General features: G+C 66.6%; 2 protein-coding genes across 3 annotated transcripts in view; both read right to left on the bottom strand.

The window, feature by feature from the left end:
- Positions 1–6094: 6094 nt before the first annotated feature.
- LOC119878134 (basic salivary proline-rich protein 1-like) lies at positions 6095–7323 on the bottom strand. Its single transcript, XM_038588858.1, has 2 exons — positions 7161–7323; positions 6095–6933 (listed from the first exon to the last, which is right to left on the bottom strand). The coding sequence occupies exons 1-2, from the start codon at positions 7321–7323 to the stop codon at positions 6095–6097; spliced, it is 1002 nt and encodes a 333-aa protein (XP_038444786.1).
- A 5276-nt stretch (positions 7324–12599) lies between these two features.
- FLNA (filamin A) overlaps positions 12600–17607 on the bottom strand; it is a 25186-nt gene continuing 20178 nt past the window's right edge. For both annotated transcript variants that reach the window (XM_038588707.1, XM_038588708.1), the window contains 12 exons: positions 17435–17596; positions 17136–17339; positions 16908–17060; positions 16669–16791; positions 16318–16584; positions 16051–16188; positions 15734–15849; positions 15087–15219; positions 14163–14339; positions 13793–14011; positions 13496–13696; positions 12600–13114 (listed from right to left, as the gene is read on the bottom strand). In XM_038588707.1, coding sequence (XP_038444635.1) covers positions 12927–13114; positions 13496–13696; positions 13793–14011; positions 14163–14339; positions 15087–15219; positions 15734–15849; positions 16051–16188; positions 16318–16584; positions 16669–16791; positions 16908–17060; positions 17136–17339; positions 17435–17596 — 2081 coding nt within the window. In that variant the 3' untranslated portion in view covers positions 12600–12926. The remainder of the gene's footprint in view (positions 13115–13495; positions 13697–13792; positions 14012–14162; positions 14340–15086; positions 15220–15733; positions 15850–16050; positions 16189–16317; positions 16585–16668; positions 16792–16907; positions 17061–17135; positions 17340–17434; positions 17597–17607) is intronic.

Below are 17607 nucleotides of genomic sequence, written 5' to 3'. Positions count from 1 at the left end.
TGCCTGGGTCTCTGCCTCTCTCTCTCTCTCTCTCTCTCTCACTGTGTGCCTATCATAAATAAAAAAACTTAAAAAAATTTTTTTTGAGGGCTTGAACTCTTGACCCAGGGATCAAGACTCTCATGCCTTACCAGCTGAGCCTTCCAGGCAGCCCCATGGTGAGCTTTTCAGAGCTTTTGAAAGATGCAAGGGTTCCCACTCTAAATGTTCTCTCAAAGCTTCACTAAAAAGAGCTGCTTCAGGGTCCCTGGGTGGCTCAGTGGTTGAGCACCTGCCTTCGGCCCAGGGCGTGATCCTGGGGTTCTAGGGTCGAGTCCCACCTCAGGCTCCCTGATTGGAGCCTGCTTCTCCCTCTGCCTGTCTCTCTCTCTTTCTTTTTTTTTTTTTTAAAGATTTTACTTATTTATTCATAGAGACACACACAGAGAGAGGAAGAGACACAGGCAGAGGGAGAAATAGGCTCCTTGCAGGGAACCCAACATGGAACTCGATCCAGGGTCTCCAGGATCACACCTTGGGCGGAAGGCAGCACTAAACCGCTGCACCACCAGGGCTGCCCTCTCTCTTTCTCTCTCTCTGTATGTGTCTCTCATGAATGAATGAATGAATAAATAAATAAATAAATAAATAAATAATCTTTAAAAAATAAAAATAAAAAGAGCTGCTTCTAGGGCTTTCCATGGAACATAGAGAGTGGGGTGTTCAGATCCACTGTGATGAATCTACCTACAAATTGCCCTCCCTCTGACACTTTTTCAAAAAAGATTTAATTTATTTACTCATGAAAGATAGGCACAGACACAAGCAGATGGAGAAGCAGGCTCCATACAGGGAGCCCGACGTGGGACTCAATCCTGGGGACTCCAGGATCACACCCTGGGCTGAACGCAGGCGCTCAACCACTGAGCCACCCAGGCGTCCCTCCATCTAACACTTTATTTGTTTTTTCTCCCCCTAACACGTTGGATTCCCTTCTCTACCTCATACGAAGGCAATCCTAGCACTGAAACCCATCAAGTACAGGAACCTGGGTGGCACAGTGGTTGAGCATCAGCTTTGGCTCAGGGCGTGACCCCGGGGTCCTGGGATAGAGTCCCACATCGGGCTCCCCACAGGGAGCCTGCTTCTCCCTCTACCCATGACTCTCTTTGTCTCTGTGTGTCTCATAAATAAATCAATACAATCTTAAAAAAATCAAATAAGGACAGCAGTGAGTCCAAATTGCAGTCAACAAACCAAGTGTGGGGCTAGATTTCCCACCAGCGCACCCGCTACCACATTCAATCTGGAACTTCTCCTAAGTGCACCACAATCAGTGATTTCAGAACCACTGACTGTCTCAATTCACCTCCTTACTTACTGTGACAGCCCGAGAATGCACTGTGATGCAAAATCAAATTGGACTCATTTGTGAATCCCCAGTTAAATCTGGGGATTTATACTGATCTGCGGGCTATTTCCTCATGGTTCAGACTTTGTCCCCGTGGCGCATACTATTATTGCACCCTAGTAATGGGTTGAATGGTAAAGGGGCTGTTGCATGGGGACTCAAGGACAACTGAGTTCCCTTGCAAGGCATCTACCCCAGAAGTAATGACACATTCCTCTAGCGAGGAAATACTACTCCCTTAGATGCAGAAAGCAACTACTTCCACCCACAAGCAGGGCTCAGAGGCACCCAGGGCATCTCAATTCTCAGCTCCCAGCGAGGCCAACCATGGGTCCCAATTCCGGGCTGCAGGGCCGCGCTCCTCCACGCCGGCCTCCCTTGCACGTGGGAAACGCAGAGAGCCTGGGAATTCCACTGACGCTGGCATCTGTGAGCCGCACAATGAAACCCCGTGTCTGATTTCCTGCCCTGAGCCCTTGAGGGAGAGGGAGTAGAGGAATTTGGGGGGCTGCGGTGCAGGGACGCTGCTGGTCCTACTGTGAGCCAAGCGGACAAGGAAGTACCCTGCGCTCGTCCCACCTCGCCCCGCTGTCGGGGCGCCCCGGGCTCCTCGCACACCCCGACCTCGCAGCCGTAGTGAGCACCACGGGCAGGGGAGCACCCGCCCGCCCCCGGCTCCCCGCGCCGGGGGGCCTGGAGCCTGCCGCCTGGGGGGTCCCTGCCGCCGCCCAGGAGTCTCACCCCCCCAAGGGCAAGGGCGGAGCCGCCCCCAGGATCCATCCCGGCGGTCCAGCTCGGGGCCCACGCCGGTTCAGTCCCCAATCAGGCGGCAGGAGTCAGCATTCTAGAAACAGTCCCTCCGCGGAGGGAACTGCAGGCGAGCAGCAGGGTCCTCGGCCTGACGGCGGGGACTGCGGGGACGGGCGGCCCGGAGCCCCCCGGAGCCCCGGGGCTGTGGGAGGAACCTGAGGCCCAGGGCGAGGGCAGGAGGGGGGGCTGGCCTCCGAAGCGAGGGCCCTGGACTCGTGGGGGGACTGCTGTCGCCCGCGGGGAAGGAGGAAGCCACATGACCCTCCAAGGGGGGACCCCGCGCAGGAGGGGGCTGCTGAGGCCCCGGCTTCCCGCCGCTGGGCCTGGCCTGGGCGCCCCACCTCTGCTGTACCCCCGCCCCCCGCTGCCATTCCTGCTGCAATGACTGTGGTTCTTAGGCCTCGTGTGCTTTCCCACACCTGCCTGGACGCTCCCCTGTGTTTGAAGGAAGCCCCGCACCCAGCCTGGGGCTGGGACGCCCCACCCCGACACCCAGGGGTGCGGCCCTGGCGACCGGCCGCCCAGCTGCGCCTGGCCTGGGCCCCTCGGATGTCGGCTCTTCCCGTGACGCCTTGCCCTGGGTCCTCGGGTCCGTGTAGCTCAGGGGCTGGTGGCCACGTGCGGAGCGAGTGGCTTTCTACCCCAGTAGTGCAAACCGTGTGTAAATACCTGTGAGCACCCTCCGTGAGCTCAGCAGGATTCAAAGGTCAGTCCCTGAGGTGCAGCCCCCTACACACACGCGCACACACGCGCACACACGCTTAACCACGTGAGCAGGCCCTTCTCGGGCTCACCCTCCGCCCTCGGCTGCGTGCTGGCCCGAGGCCCCCCGGGGGTACTCGACTGGGCCCCCCTCTCAGGCCTCAGGAGCCTACGGGTTCCCCGGGGGACTGTAGAGCAGGCCCCCCGAAGGGCTCGGCTGGCAGCCCTGCGGCCTGGACGGGGCCTCAGCTGCCTGCCAGCCGGGGTGCAGAGGAAGCCGCCCCACCCGCTGGAGGGCTCTCCTCCTTTCCTCACCTGCAGACGGGCTCCCCCCTGGGGAGCTGGGCCAGGAGCCAGCAGTGCTGGCAGGACAGTGGGGGGCGGCTCCTCCAGCAGCAGGGGGCCCGCTGGAGCCCCTGGGCCCGCAGCCTGGGGAAGGCAGCCCCTGCTCGGGGACACTGGGACGGCAGTGGGGGGATCTCCCCCGCGCCCCCACCCGCAGTTCATTCACGCCCACCTCTTTTCCTATCCCTGTCCTTCCTTCCCCCGCGGAGCTCACCCTTCCAGAACCTGGGTTTGGGTTTGGCGGGACCTGCTGTCCCTGCTGAAAGCCGTCCCCCCTGGCACCCGGGAAACCCCAGGGCAGCTCCCCCCGCAGCCTCGGCCTCATCCCCGCTCCCTCCTCTCATTCCCGGGCTCTGCTCCCCAGGGATCTCCCTGGCTGACCTGCGGCCACGATGCACTGAAACAGCGTCACTAACCTTTCCCCATTCCCCACTTCCTGCCCTTCTCCCGCACTGGACTGGCCTCCCGGGTCCAGTCGGCAGGGCCCGGGGGCAGAGCGGCGGGGCCGGCCCCCACCCTGCGGCCCCGGGCAGCAGCAGCACGGGACCGTGTGGACGACGCCCGGGGCCGCGGCGATGGGCCCAGCACGGAGGGACTGGCAGCGGGGACTGCCGAGCTCCCCCCGAGTCACCTGACCAGCCTCACGCGAGGGAAGAGGCCTTTGTGCCCGGGATCATCGACTGGGAGCTTCGTACATTTGGTCCTACAAACGAGTGCAACTTCGGGGCGCCTGGCGGGCTCCGCTGAGGAGCAAGCAACTGGACCTCGGGGTTGTGGGTGCGAGCCCCACGGGGGTGTACACAGCGCTTCAAAGTAAAATCTTAAAAAAGAGGCGTAACTTCTCTTGTAAAAAAAAAAAAAGACTTATTGGGGGGTATCTTGGGCGGCTCAGCGGTTCAGCACGCCTTCGGCCCAGGGCGTGATCCTGGAGACCCGGGATCCAGTCCCGCGTCAGGCTCCCTGCATGGGGCCTGCTTCTCCCTCTGACTGTCTCTGACTCTGCCTGAGAGACACAGAGAGAGAGGCAGAGACACAGGCAGAAGTAGAAGCAGCTCCCTGCGGGGAGCCCAGGACCCCGGGATCACGCCCTGAGCCAAAGGCAGACGCTCAACCGCTGAGCCACCCCGCGCCCAACACCCATCACCTCCTGACAGCCCAACCAGCAGGCTGAGTCTTTCAAGACAAAGACGCACTGAGGGAAACACGTGCAACATTCGTGACAACTAAGAGCCCTAGCGGAGGGCAAGTACGCGTCCTTCGGGGAGGCAATTACTTCGCGTATTAAGACGTCCAGTGCCCACAGGCCGTGACCTGGCGATTCCACCAGGAAGAGGGAGCGGCCTGGAGGGCGATTGACACCTTCACGGTGTGGACTTGCAGCGCTGCGATGAACCGCAGAGAGAGAGGAGAAAGGGACAGGTACCACCAACTGGGGGGCCGCATTATGTAAACTATGGCACATGGATGCTGTCAAAGCCATGCAGCCAGAGAAGCAGTGAGCTAGACATTTGTTTAATGACCTGGAAGGTTTCCACAGAGCTTTTTTTTTTTTTTAAGATTTTATTCACTTATTCATGAGAGATTTCATCCTGATTCTCCAGGATCATGGCCTGGGTCAAAGGCGGCGCCAAAGCGCTGGGCCATCGGGGCTGCCCCTCCGGCAGGTCCTTAAAATTAAACGTCCAGGGGCGTGGGCTGGCTCAGTCTGCAGAGCGTGGGAATCTCGATCTCGGGATCCTGAGCCCCAGCCCCACGGTGGGTGCAGAGAAGATAGACCTTATTTTTTCTAAGATTTATTCATTTATTCATGATAGACACAGACAGAGAGAGAGGCAGAGACACAGGCAGAGGGAGAAGCAGGCTCCACGCAGGGAGCCCAACCCGGGACCGGATTCCGGGACTCCAGGATCGCGCCCTGGGCCCAAGGCAGGTGCTAAACCGCTGCGCCACCCAGGGATCCCGAAGAAGATAGACTTTAAAGCCAAGCGTCCATCGCCACAGGCCCCACCATTGTACCCTTGGGCATTTATACCAAACAGATGGACACAGGATGACACGGAAACGTGTCCATGAATGTTCCAGCAGGTGTAGTGGTAGGAACCCGCAGCTGGCAACAGGCATCCCGCCCTCCGCAGGGCGGGGGAATGCGCGTGCCCCTGGCTGCCCCAGGGCAAGGGCTGCAGCAGCTCGCAATAGGAAGGAAGAACCGACTGTGGACGCACACACGCACACACGCAGCAATCTGGATGGGCCTCCAGGGCGTGGTGTGAGGGGAGGGGGGGAGGGGGGGCCATCGCCCCGGGTTACTGATGCGGCCTGCACAGCGCACCGGTCCGTTTCCCTCAGTGATCAAGGGACCAAGCGCTAGACCAGAACACAGCACTGGTGGCCGAGGGGCGGGAGGAGAGGGGAGGAGGCTGTGCTTAGGCCAACGGGGGGCTCCTCGGGAGGGAACGAGTGGGCAGGATGCCCAGGGGTCACTTGGATCTACCCGCGTGCGGGGCCGCGCGCGCGCACACGGACGCACCACGCTCCGAGCGGCCCTCGGGTGCCCCGTGCCATTTGCTAGTGTGCCCCGCGCAGTCGTGCAACACGCCGGCCCTAGGAGAACCGAGCGAAGCGCCCTGGAGGCTCCGGGTCATTCCCCGGAGTTTCCTCGCTGCCAGACCCAAGTCCAAACCAAAGCACACAGGCAGGGCGACTCTGCAGAGTCCCCAGTCCCCACGCCACCGCCGAGGCCCAGGGCCCGCGTCCAGGCCTCCCGCCGCTCCCGGGCCGGGGCTAGGAGGGGGCGCGGGGGCGGAGCCCGAGGGGCCTGCGGGTCGTGATTGGGCAGCGGGGCGTCCGTCAGGCTCCCAGGGGCCGGGCTTTCTCAGGCGGCCGGGGGGGCGGGCCCGTCCGGAACCGAGCTTCGTGATTGGCGGAACGAAGCGGAAGGGGCGGGCCGGGAGGGCGGGGCCCCGCTACGGGCGGGGCGGGGCCCCCGCGCCTGCGCTGAGGGACGTAAGGGGACTCACCGGGGCGTCGGGGCGGGGCCAGCGCGCGGGAACCACGGCCCAGCCTTCCCCACGCGCCCGGGTCCCTGGGCTGCCGCCCCGCCGCTCCGGGGGTCTGGGCCCGGCCGGAGGCCGCCTTCCCCGAGGCCTGGGGGCCCCGTCCTTCCGGGGGAGGCCGAGGAGAAGCCCCTAGGGCGTCCGGGCCCCGGGGCGCGGTGGGGGGCTCCGTCGGGCTCCTCTCCCGCGCGCCCTGCAGGTCCCGCCCGCGCCGTCCTGGGAGTCTGACCCGCAGACGGCCGGGCGCGGTGTACCGGGGCCCCCGGGGCCGGAGTCGGGGCAGGGCGGTGGGCCCCCCCCGGGGCGACCGGGGACCGAGTCCGTCGCAGGCCAGGCCCCTGAGAGGGCTCGGCGGGGGGCTCCTGGGCGGTCCCCCTCGCAGGGCCGACCCCGACCGTGGCCCTGCCACACCCACGCGCGCGCCCTGCTCCTCGCCCCGCCCGCCGCGGGCCCCGCCGCGCGCACCCCCTGCAGCAGGCCACTGTGTCCCAGCGCCCTCGGGGTGCGTCGCACGGTTCTCTGCAAAGCGCAGGTCCCGAGGTCCCGGCAGCACACGCACACGCACACGCGTGCACACACACGCCCAGTGCCCGGCAGGTGGGCAGGGCGGCGGCCAGTGATGGGGACGGTTCTCTGCAAAGCGCGGGTCCCGAGGTCCCGGCAGCACGCGCACACGCACACGCGTGCACACACACGCCCAGTGCCCGGCAGGTGGGCAGGACCACGGCCAGTGCGCGGGGGCGCGGTGCTCCCCGGGGCATGTGTGCACACTCGTGCGGTGGGCACGGCAGGAAGGTAACGAAGCGTTTCCCGCGGCCCTGGGCAGGTGTGCCCGGGGGGGGGGAGTCGTGCACCCGCACGCCCGGGCCGCTCCGGCCCCTCCCCGCGGCCGTCAGCTGTGCCGCCTGCCGGCCCGTCGGGGGAGCGCAGCAGGGTGCGCCGGCACGGGCGGCTCCAGGCTGCTGGAGGAGCGGGGCCTTCGGGACCCGGGCGCGCCGCGGTTCTCACGCTGCAGGGCCGCATGGGAAGCCCCGCAGGGTCTGTTCACACTCGGATCGCGGGCTCCGCCCCGGACTCTGAGCTTGCACACCTGAGGTGGGGCCTGAGAACAGCGCCTCGGGCAGCTCCGGGCTGCTGCGGCTGCTGCGCCTGCGCGACCGGGACCGCCCCCCCCCGTCCCCCCCCCAGCAGCCGGGCCCGGCCGGGAGTCCTAGGTGTGCGCATGCTCCCTGCCCTCCTGGGCCCCGCTCCTTCGCAGGGTCCCCGTGGCCCGCGCCTGGAGCTGCAGCCCTCGAGGGCTGGGGACTTCCCGCTGAGCGGCGGTCACCCTGCCCTGCCTGGGTGGGCGGGGTGGGGGCGGGGAGCGGCCTCGGCCCGGGGGCAAGGGGCGTCGGCTCGGGGCGCTGCCGGGCGGCCCCAGGCCCGGGTGACAGCACGTGGACACCAGGAGACGGGAGGGGAGGACCTCGGACTGCAGGGCGGAGACCCGCGGCCGCGCCCCAGCCGGGCCAGGAGCGGCCTGGACGGCGACAGTGGCCTGGGGGAGCCCGGCCGCGGGGCCTGCCGCCGAGGGCCCCCAGCGCTCTGCTCGGCGCGGCCGGCCTCTCCTGGGGCGCTGCCCCTCGCACCCCTTCTTCCCCGCCCCCGGCTGAGGCCGCTCCCTGCCCCCGGCTCCCCCACCCACGGCGGCGCTCTGGCCCGGGGCTGCGGTCGGTGGGAGCGGCAGGTGGAGGGCAAGGCCGGTCCCTGGCCACCGCGTGTCCCCGGGGCGAGCAGCTCGGGGACCCTGGCCCGTGAGCGCGTCCTGGCCGCGGGGTCCGGTGAGTGGCCTTCGGCTGGCCTCGGCCTCGGCCTCCCCGGCCCTGCGCCCGCGGGCGCCTCGGCCTTTTCCTTGTGGACACTTGGCGCCCTGCTGTCAGGAGACGCGCGCTGAGTCACATCTGCCTGCTATTTTTGCCCCGCCTGTCACTTGTCCCTTGACTCTGTGGTTTGGGGTTTGTCTTTGGTCAGGCACACAACTTGAGTTTGGGTGTCATCGGACTCTCCAGGCTTTTCCACATTTTTCTTTTTTAAGATTGATTCACTTGAGGGGTGTCTGGCTGGCTCAGCGTTTGGGTGCCTGCCTTGGGCTCGGGCCTGATCCCGGGGTGTAGGATCCAGTCCCGCGCCGGGCTCCCCGCGGGGAGCCCGCTTCTCCCCCTGCCTGTGGCTCTGCCTCTCTCACGGATAAATAAAGGAAAGCTTTAAAAAAAGAAACGTTTATTTTTTGAGACCGAAGGGACCAGGAGGAGCAGAGGGAGAGGGCGGGACGGGATCCCCAAGCCGACTCCCCGCTGAGCCGGGAGCCCCACGGCCTCCATCCCAGGACCCTGACGCCGTGACCTGAGCCCAGACCAAGAGGGGACGCTCAGCCCACTGAGTGAGCGGCGGCTCCGCAGCTCAGAGGGTCCCCGTCCTAGGGCACATCCCCCGGGGGAGGCGAGGCCCCAGCGCCCCGGGAGGCCCGAGGGGGGGCGCCTCCGGGCCTCTGGCAGGAGTTCGCCGCCCGGTGCAGGGGAGGCCCAGGAAGCCCTTGCCGTATCCGCAGCCCGGGGGCGCCCCGCGGGGGAGCTGTCGACCCCCAGGCTGGGTGGCAGCAGGTTCCCGGCTCCCAGGGCCCCACCCAGGGGCTCCGGCCTGCCCCCACCCCGTCCTCTCCTTCCCCCGGTGGGGGGAGCGGCCGCCCTGAGGCAGGGGTCCCCTCTGTGTGCACACAGGCCTCCTCCCTGGCCTCCCCCACTGCCCTGGCCTCCCCGGCGGCTGCCAAGCGGGCGGGGGCAGCGGGTGCGGAGGACAGGCCCGGGGGCACAGCCCAGGTGGGGGCGGCCCGGCTGGGGGTGGCGGGGCCGCGGGCAGGGGCGCAGAGGAGCGGCTGTCGGCACGTCCTTGCTCCGGAGAGGTGCCACCGCGTCCTCCCCCCCGGCGGGGACTCGCACGGGACTCCCCGGTGACACGCTCCCACTCGCTCGGCAGCTCTGCTGCGTCACGCGGCTTCCGGGGGCCGCTTGTCCTGCTGGCTGTCGCAGCGGGGCCCCTGGTGGCTGCCCTGTGCCCGTCGAGCCCGAGGACGGCGGGTGTCTCGGGAGCGGGGCAGGCTCCCCGGGCGCAGAGGCACAGGCCGCGGTGCTGGCTGGGCCTTCCCCTTGCCTCGGGGACGTGCTCGGGCTCCCGGGGACACCCGTCAGCAGGGGCAGGGCCGCGGGGTCCTGAGAGGGCTCCCCGGACACACCGAGGCCCCTGGATCCGCAGCCCCGGGCCACCCGCGACCTCGCCATCCCGCCGGCCTGTCCCGCGGAGGCCTGGTGGGTGCTCAGCCCTCCCTCCCCCCCGTGCACAGGGGCTCCCACTGGTGGCCGCCCTGGGAGTGGCCCTGCCACCCGGCCCCGGCCGGTCCCCACGCCCCCCCCCCAGGGGCCTGCCTCTCTCCCCGCCGCGTGTGCAGGCCTGTCCTCTGCAGGGGTGCCGACCCAGGGCAAAGGCAGCCGCCCCCACTGTGCAGGGCTCGCCTCACCCTCCGCCGCCCCTGGCTGCGGCCTCAGGGTGGCTCAGTGACACCTTCGGGGACTGTCCCGCGGGTAGTGGCGGAGGCGGGCCTGTCACCCAATCACTGAGCGGGTGGGGCGGGGGCTGCTGGGTGACGCGTCCCTGGAGGCACCTGCCCCCCGAGGAGGAGACCCCGGCCTCCGGGGGACCTGTCCGCAGCCGGCCTGGGCCCAGGACCCCGCGGTCCGGGGCAGCAGAGCGCTGAGTGCACCTGAGGTCCCCGTGTCACGCGGCACCTGCGTGCTCCCGGCCCTGCCTGTCTGGGGGGCCACCCCAGCCTCGTCCCCCTGGCTGTGTCGGGGCCCTGGCGGTGGGGCTGCCCTGGAGCACCTTGGCCCCGAGTCCTGGAGTGGGGTGAGCCCACCGGGGCTGGGTGGCCCAAGGGACCCCCAACGGTCCCCGGACTGACGATCCCTGTGTTCAAGTGCTGGGACTCCGTCACCGGCTCAGTGGAGCAGCAGCCCCAGCCCCCCCACAGGCCCAGTGCTCCCCTTTCCTCACCCGGAGGGGCGGGGGGGACACAGGGGAGGGTCCGCCGCAGAGGTGTGGCTGGGCCAGGGCTGCAGGCTGCCTGTGGGGTGGGGGTGGTCACCTCGGCCATCTGCTGCCTGGGCCTGCCTGGACCTGGGGACCAGCCGGGACCTGCGGGCCGGTGGTGCTCCCGACCAGGGTGACCCTGTCCCCTCCCTGGACCTAATGGATGATGTGGGGCCGGCCCTGGGGGGGGTTGGCGGTCGGGGCTGGTGTGGGGCCTGCTGGGGCTGAGCCTCGCCCCCTGCTGGCTCTGGGGGACCTACCAGGCCTCCTCACCCGGTGCCCGAGTCCGGGAGCCTGGCTGGGGGCGGGGGGGTAGGAGGGTCCCAGGCCGTCTGTCCCCCGCAGGATGGAGCCCTGGCGGGCCTTGGCCGGGTGCCATGGGCCTGTGTACCCCCGAGCCCTCCGCAGGGACGGCCTCCCGGTCCTGCTCCCTCCTGCCCCCGCCTGGGGGGGCGTCGGGCTCGGGCCCGGCCTGTGGCCTCCGTGCGGGGCTGTCCCCCAGCTGGCATCTCCTGGCCTGGCCGCCCGACATGGGTCACAGCCGCCCGGGGAGGGCCGGGGACCCCGGGTTAGCGGGGCGTGGCTCCGGAGCGTCTCCCGTGGGGGCCCGGACAGCTCGCCCAGCGGCGGGGCCTGAGCGCCTTCTCCGGTGCCCTCTGCCTCGGGTGCGCAGGGGGGTCCCGGGGCCGGCCACCAGGAGCGCGGGGCGGCAGGCCCGCAGTCACGGAGATGCCCGAGCGCCACTCTCCTGATCAGTGACTCCATGTGCTGTGGGTTTTCCTAGCGTGTTTGGGGAGGGGGGTCTGTGGCTTGGGAAGGTGGCCACTGCCTGGTCCTCTTTCTCCCTTTGTTGGGCTCCTGGGGCTTCAGCGGGCTGGGAGAAGCGCCCCTAGGCGCTGGGTCTCGCTGGCCCAGAACGTGCTTCCTAATGCAGGTGTTGCCAGCGAGCCTGGAGCGGCCAGGTGGGGGTGGGGGTCGGGGAGGCCCGGAAGCTGAGGCCTGGTTGTGTTTAAAGCCCTGCCCTGCACGTGGGGGTGCCGTAGAGGTGTCGCTGTCCGGGGCCGCAGGGAGATCAGCAGTGCTGTGTAGATGGCCGCAGAACCAGGCCGGAGCTTTGCAGGGTTTGATAGGCTTTTTATTTTTTTATTTTTTATTTTTTTAAATTTTTATTTATTTATGATAATCACAGAGAGAGAAAGAGAGGCAGAGACACAGGCAGAGAGAAGCAGGCTCCATGCACCGGGAGCCCGACGTGGGAATCGATCCTGGGTCTACAGGATCGCGCCCTGGGCCAAAGGCAGGCACCAAACCGCTGCGCCACCCAGGGATCCCTTGATAGGCTTTTTAGACTGGAAGGTAGTGGGGTGGTCCATGGGAAGTGAGGGACGGATGCCGCGTAGAAGGGAAGCGAGGGCCTCAGGTGGCCCCACTGTGCTGACAAGAGGGATCCATGGCAAGGCCTTGTCAGGGCAGGAGGGAGGTGACACAGGGCTATGGGGCTGGGGTGGGAGGTCGACAAACTGGCCACCTCGAATGAGTCCGCCTGGCCACTGAGCGGCCTCGAGATCCCTTGCGGCGGAAGTCCACATGTCAGCCCCTTGTCCCACGGGCACGGTGGCACATTTAAGAAGCCTGGGAGGGCAGCCTGGGTGGGTTGGCGGTTTAGCGCCGCCTTCAGCCCAGGGCGTGATCCTGGAGTCCTGGGATCGAGTCCCAGGTCAGGCTCCCCGCGCGGAGCCTGCTTCTCTGCCTCTCTCCCTCCCTCTCTCTCAAGAATAAATAAATAAAATCTTAAAAAAAAAAGCCTGGGAGATGGCCAGGGCCTGCTGGGACTTCAAGGCCTGTTTATCCGGCCCTCCCACCCAGCACCTTGCCTCCAGCAGTCTGATCCTGGCCTGGCTCTCCCTTAGGCCCGGATCTATTCCTGGTGTGGCCTGGGGAAATGGCACCGGCGTCAGGTCCTGTTCTGGGGGCGCTACACACCTCTCACCCTACGTTGGTGTGAACCCAGGAAGGCAGACAAGACTTGAGCGCCAGTGGGCCTCCTAGAGTTGGGGATGGGGCATGGGTGGGGCAATACAGGGGCCCCGGGTGCCAGGCCTGGAGAGCTAGCAGCCGTGGCTCGCACCCACACTTTGCTCCATCCCGCAGGCCCCACTCCAAGAAAGCTCGAGGCACCCTCAGGAGAATGGAAGCAGAACGTTTATTCTTCTTGGCTGGGGAAGAGAACTAGCGGGTGGTCGTGCGTACTACCCCCATCCCTCACCCCCCCCCAGAACCGAAGAAGATAGGCAGAGCCACCAAAGGCTACCTCTGCCCGCCTCTCTCCTTTGCCTAAGTGGAGGCAGGTGAGTGCAACGCAGGGCTGGGGTGGCTGCGGTGATGGGGCGGCCAGGGCTGGCCGGGGCTCCAGGGCTGAGGAGACCAGGGGGGCTGCTCAGGTTGGGGGGATGGGTGTGGGGGCACGTCTTCGTCCTGGGAGCTGGCAGCTGGCACAGGCCCAGAGATCAGGGGACCAGGACACGGTAGGGGCTGCCCGGGATGTGCTCGTCACCCCACTTGACCACCAGCGTGTACTCTCCCTTGTCCTTGAGTAGGTAAGACACGTTGTAGAGCCGGTTGCCCACGTGCTTCACCAGGATCTCCTCGCAGGGCGTCCGGGGGCCGTGCACCCCTACCAGCAGCATGTTGTTGCCTGGGGGGGAAGGGGCCTCAGTGGCACGCCCCAAGCCCTCCTCCCTTCAGCCGAGCACATGCTGAGCCCTTTTCTTTCCGCCCTGGTGGCCTCCCCCTGCCACCCACATCTGTTGAGGGGTGACACCGCCCATCCTGAAGAGTTGCCAGCTCCCCTGCTCCCCAGGCCAGCGCAGGAAACTCTAGCTCCTCCCAAGCCACTTTCCTGAAGGGTAGAGACGATGGTGGGGGGTGGGGGCAGATGGGAAGCCGCTTTAGAAGTGCCACACATGTCTCCAAAGGCCCTCCTACCCGGCGTAACCCTCCCCCCGTCCCCGGGCACTGGTCATCCCATCCTATCTCTGGCCTCGTCTTTCTGGAAGGGCGGGGGCGGGGCACCCACCTGCTTTGCTGCAGTCCACCGTGAAGCTGCTCTTTTGGCCCACATAGGCCTTGCTCAGCCCCAGGCCCTTGGCCAGCACCTTGCTGGCATCAGTGGAACCTGCCAGGGCCCCGTGCTGGGGGGCGCTGGCAGTCTTGGTCAGGGAGTCCACAAACACCGATGATGTCTCATGGAGGCTGTGGTTGCTGACGAGACGGGGACCTGCAGGTAGGGCAGGGCAGGGCAGGGTAGGGCACTACAATGTGGCCAGAGGGCCAGGCATTGGGTTGGGCACCAGCAGACTGGTGCCAAGCTCACCTGTGACTTTGGCCTTGAAGGGGCTGCCCCCGATGTGGTAGGGGCCACCATACTTGATGGAGATGAGGTAGCTGCCAGGTGCCATGGGAGTGTAGGTGACACGGTAGCCCTCGGGGCACTCCTGGCAATCCATCTTCACCTTGGAGGGCCCATCTATAGTCACCGACAGGGCACCAGCTCCCGCGTTGCTCGTGTTCACGATAAACTCAGCTGGGCTCCCTGGGGGCGTGGGAGGTCAGGAAGGGCCAGCCTGGCCCATTGCCCCATCCCCGGACTCCCATTCCCTGCCCCCCGGCGAAGCTCTGTCACCTCCTCCACGCGCCCCCCTGTCGTCGCTGAGACACACTGGAAACTGCGCCCACCGACCTACCTGTGACACCACCTTCTAGGCCGGCTCCATAGGCAGACACCAGGCCTGGGTCCCCTCCGTGCCCAGGCTCCCCAACTCGGATCTTGAAGGGGCTTCCAGGAATGTGGGTGCCATTGAACTTGACATCAATTAGGTAGACCCCGTTCTCCCGCGGGATGAAGCGTACGGCATACTTATCTGAGGGACAGAGGGCCGTGCTGTGGGCCTGAGGTCCCCGCTCTCCAGGACCGAGCACGTGGCATCCGGGAGGAGGCCTCCTCGCCCGCCGGTCCAGCAGGTGTGTGTGGCTCACGCCCCTTCTTCCAGGGACCGCACGGGGTACCCGCTCCCCGCAGCACCCACTCCCCGAAGCCTGACGGCTGCAGCCGTGGATGGCCGAGCAGCCCCCCATTGGCGCTCATGGGGCCTGCAAACCTACGTGCCGAGCACCTGCCTCCCTGCGTCCCTACAGATTACCACGATCGCCACAGCCCCTGCGTGTCACCAAGGGCGCAGGGGCTACGGGAAGGTCTCGGGGCTGCGAAGGGGCGGGACTAGCCGTGAGACTAGTGAAGTTGGCTGAACCAGCTCCGCTCACCTCCAGGCTGCCTCGGTCCCTGTCCTGCAAGGGCCAGGCCCTGGCTGAGGAGGGGCCAGCCTGTGGCTGGACTTCGGGGGTCTCCCCCAGGAGCCTGCATCGCACTGCCTACGGAAGGCCTCCTTCCTAGTGCCTGTGGCTTCTGAGCCAGCCGCCTCCCCCAAGGGCTTGGGTTGGGAGTCGGGGAGGGGTCGCCTGGCTGAGGGAGCCCCAGTTTGGGCCCTGCTTGTAGAATCTGTACCTTCCTTTTGTACTCTCAGGCGGCTTCCAGCCAGCTGGGCAGGCCCGCTGCTCCCAGCAGGGCCAGGGAAGATGGGTGGGTGGCCCGGGCAGGGACAGGGCCTCACCTTGGTCGATCTCTGTGACATAGCACTCCTCCAGGGCTCCCGAGGGGCTGTGCACCTTAGCATCGATCGCCCCCTTGGCCCCGTTCAGGCTGACTGCAAAAGAGGCTGGCTGGTTGACCTTTAGCCCTGACTCCTGGAAGCACAGCAGACGTGGTTAGACACGGTGGCAGGGGCATGGGAGAGCAGGGCCCCAGCAGCAGGAAGGCCCCTGGGGTTACACTTACCCATCTGGCGTCCAATTTGGTTTAAAGAGGGAGAGCCACGGATTCTTGGGGGCCAGCAAGCTACACGCACACGCCCCCGCCCCCAGATCCACACTCGGCACTCACACACCCAGGCAGCAGGGACGGAGGGCAGCCCTCAGCCCTGGCAGGCTGTCCCTCTTTAAACCTCAGCCCCGGTGCACAACGGGCACAGGCTTCTGTTCAAAGCCTTTAGACCTGAGACACGAGAAAAACTCCACACAGCGGGCAGGGGTGGTTCCTGCCAACCCCAAGCGTGGGCTGCACCCGGCCAGAGCAGAGGCCCGGCGCCCCGAGCTGGGCTGGGCGGGTCACTTGACACAGGGCCAAGGCCTGCTCTGTGCGGCGGCTCTGGTCTGGCCGGGCCCAGGGGCCCCAGGCGGGCGGTTTCTCTCGGTGCCTCACCTGAAGACTAGAAACAGTAAGGCGGCGGGCATCGCCAGACGGAGAAGCCACAGGCACTACGAAGGGGCTGTCGGGGATGTGCTCCTCGTTGAACTTGACTGAGACCTCGTAGTCACCTGCGCAGGGAGAGAGCACAGAGGACGTGCTTGGAGGGCCCCGTCGGTCAGCGCGGACGCCTCCCACTTCCCACAAACAGCCTGGGTGGCCCTGGGCCCTCAGGGTGGAGGGTGGGAGCCAGGTGGAGCTGTCGGTGTAGACCCAGGCCAGCACCCACACCCAGGCGCCGCTCCCCGCGACCCCAGCCAGGCTCTCCGTACCTGGCTCCTGGACCACATAAGCCACACCACAGGACCCGTCCTTGCGGTCCTCGAAGGAGATCTCAGCCTTGCTGGGGCCCTCGACAGCAATGGCCAGGCCCCCAGCGCCAGCTTCCCTGGTCCAGATGCTAAATTCAGCTGTGGGAAAGCAGGGCGTGCTCATGGAAGGCTGCTCTCCTGACGTCAGCACGGCTGCTGGCTCCTTCCTCAGCTGCCCCGCGCCGCCCCAGCCCTGCGGAGCAAAACCCTGGCGGGAAGCAAGCGTACCTGGCACTCCAGCTTCAGCCCGCTCCAGGCCGGGGCCTCCAGCGCGGACTTTGTGTGCTCCCCCTTCCCCCAGGGGCCCCACGGTGAACTGGAAGGGGCTCCCGGGCACGTGCTGGCCCTTGTACTTGACGCTGACCGTGTGCATGCCCATCTCAGCAGGCACGAAGCGGATGCAGTAGGTATGGTTCTCCCCTTCTACGATCTCGGCCTCGTGGGTCTTGCCCGATGGGCTGGTTACCTGGGCTGTCATGTCCTGGATGCTAATTTCTGCAGGTGGGGACAGCCTGGTGAGCAGGAGGCCTGGGCCCCGGGGCCCCCCAAGGCCCCCCCCTGGCTCCCCACAGTGCCTACCGGGGATCTTCAGGCTGAGGTCACAGTGACTGCCAACGTTGGCTACCGACGGGGCCCGTCGCCGGCGCGTGATGCTCTCCTTCACCCGGCCCTCTCCCGTTACCTTCACGGAGAAGGGGCTGCCTGCGGGGACAGAGCACAGCCCGCGCGTCGTATGGGTCACGTTTCCGCGGCGGGGTCCGGGGTGCGGCACAGAGGGTGGCTCCATCCGGGGGGCCGCGTGTGGGTACCCCACTCACCGGGCACGTGCTGGTCGGCGAACTTGATGTTGATGATGTAGTTTCCGGGCTCCGTGGGGCAGTAGGTGACCCTGCAGGTGCCATCCTCTAGGTCCTCTGTGTTGATGTCCACCTTGCTGGGGCCCTCAATGGACAGGCTAAGCCCGCCATAGCCTGCGGAAGGGACGCCGCTGAGCCGGGGCCCCGAGCACAGGGCTCTGGCCCCAGCTGGTTGGCCCCCCCACCTACCTGCGTCACGGGTGTCGATGATAAACTCCGCAGGCTCAAACGTGTGGCCTTCGTGGAGGCCCTGGCCGGAGACCCGCACGCGGCTGGCATCCCCGATCTCCGACTGGCTGATCACCACAGGGATGGGGCTGCTGGCCACGTGCTGGCCGTTCTTCTTCACGTGCACCAGGTGCTCCCCTGTCTCCTTGGGCACGAACGAGATCCCTGGGCACAGGCCGGGGCGGTCAGCGGGGGAAAGGCCTGCCCACCCCCCCACAGCCTCCCTCCTTTCCAGAAGGCCCTGGCCCCCAGCCTCTTACCCACGTGGCCGTTGCGCAGGCGCTTCAGCAGACAGGGCTCCTCCCGGCCCGAGGGGGGCACGACAGTGGCCGTCAGCAGGCTGAGGTCCGTCTCGGAGATATTGATGGGGATGTCGGCAGCGGAGCCCACCTTCAGGTGGGACATGCGCATGGAGTCGTCACCTGCCGGGGGA

Source organism: Canis lupus, chromosome X, assembly GCF_011100685.1.
Source record: "Canis lupus familiaris isolate Mischka breed German Shepherd chromosome X, alternate assembly UU_Cfam_GSD_1.0, whole genome shotgun sequence".
NCBI classification, from domain to species: domain Eukaryota; kingdom Metazoa; phylum Chordata; class Mammalia; order Carnivora; family Canidae; genus Canis; species Canis lupus.
This window is presented reverse-complemented; position numbering and strand designations above follow the sequence as displayed.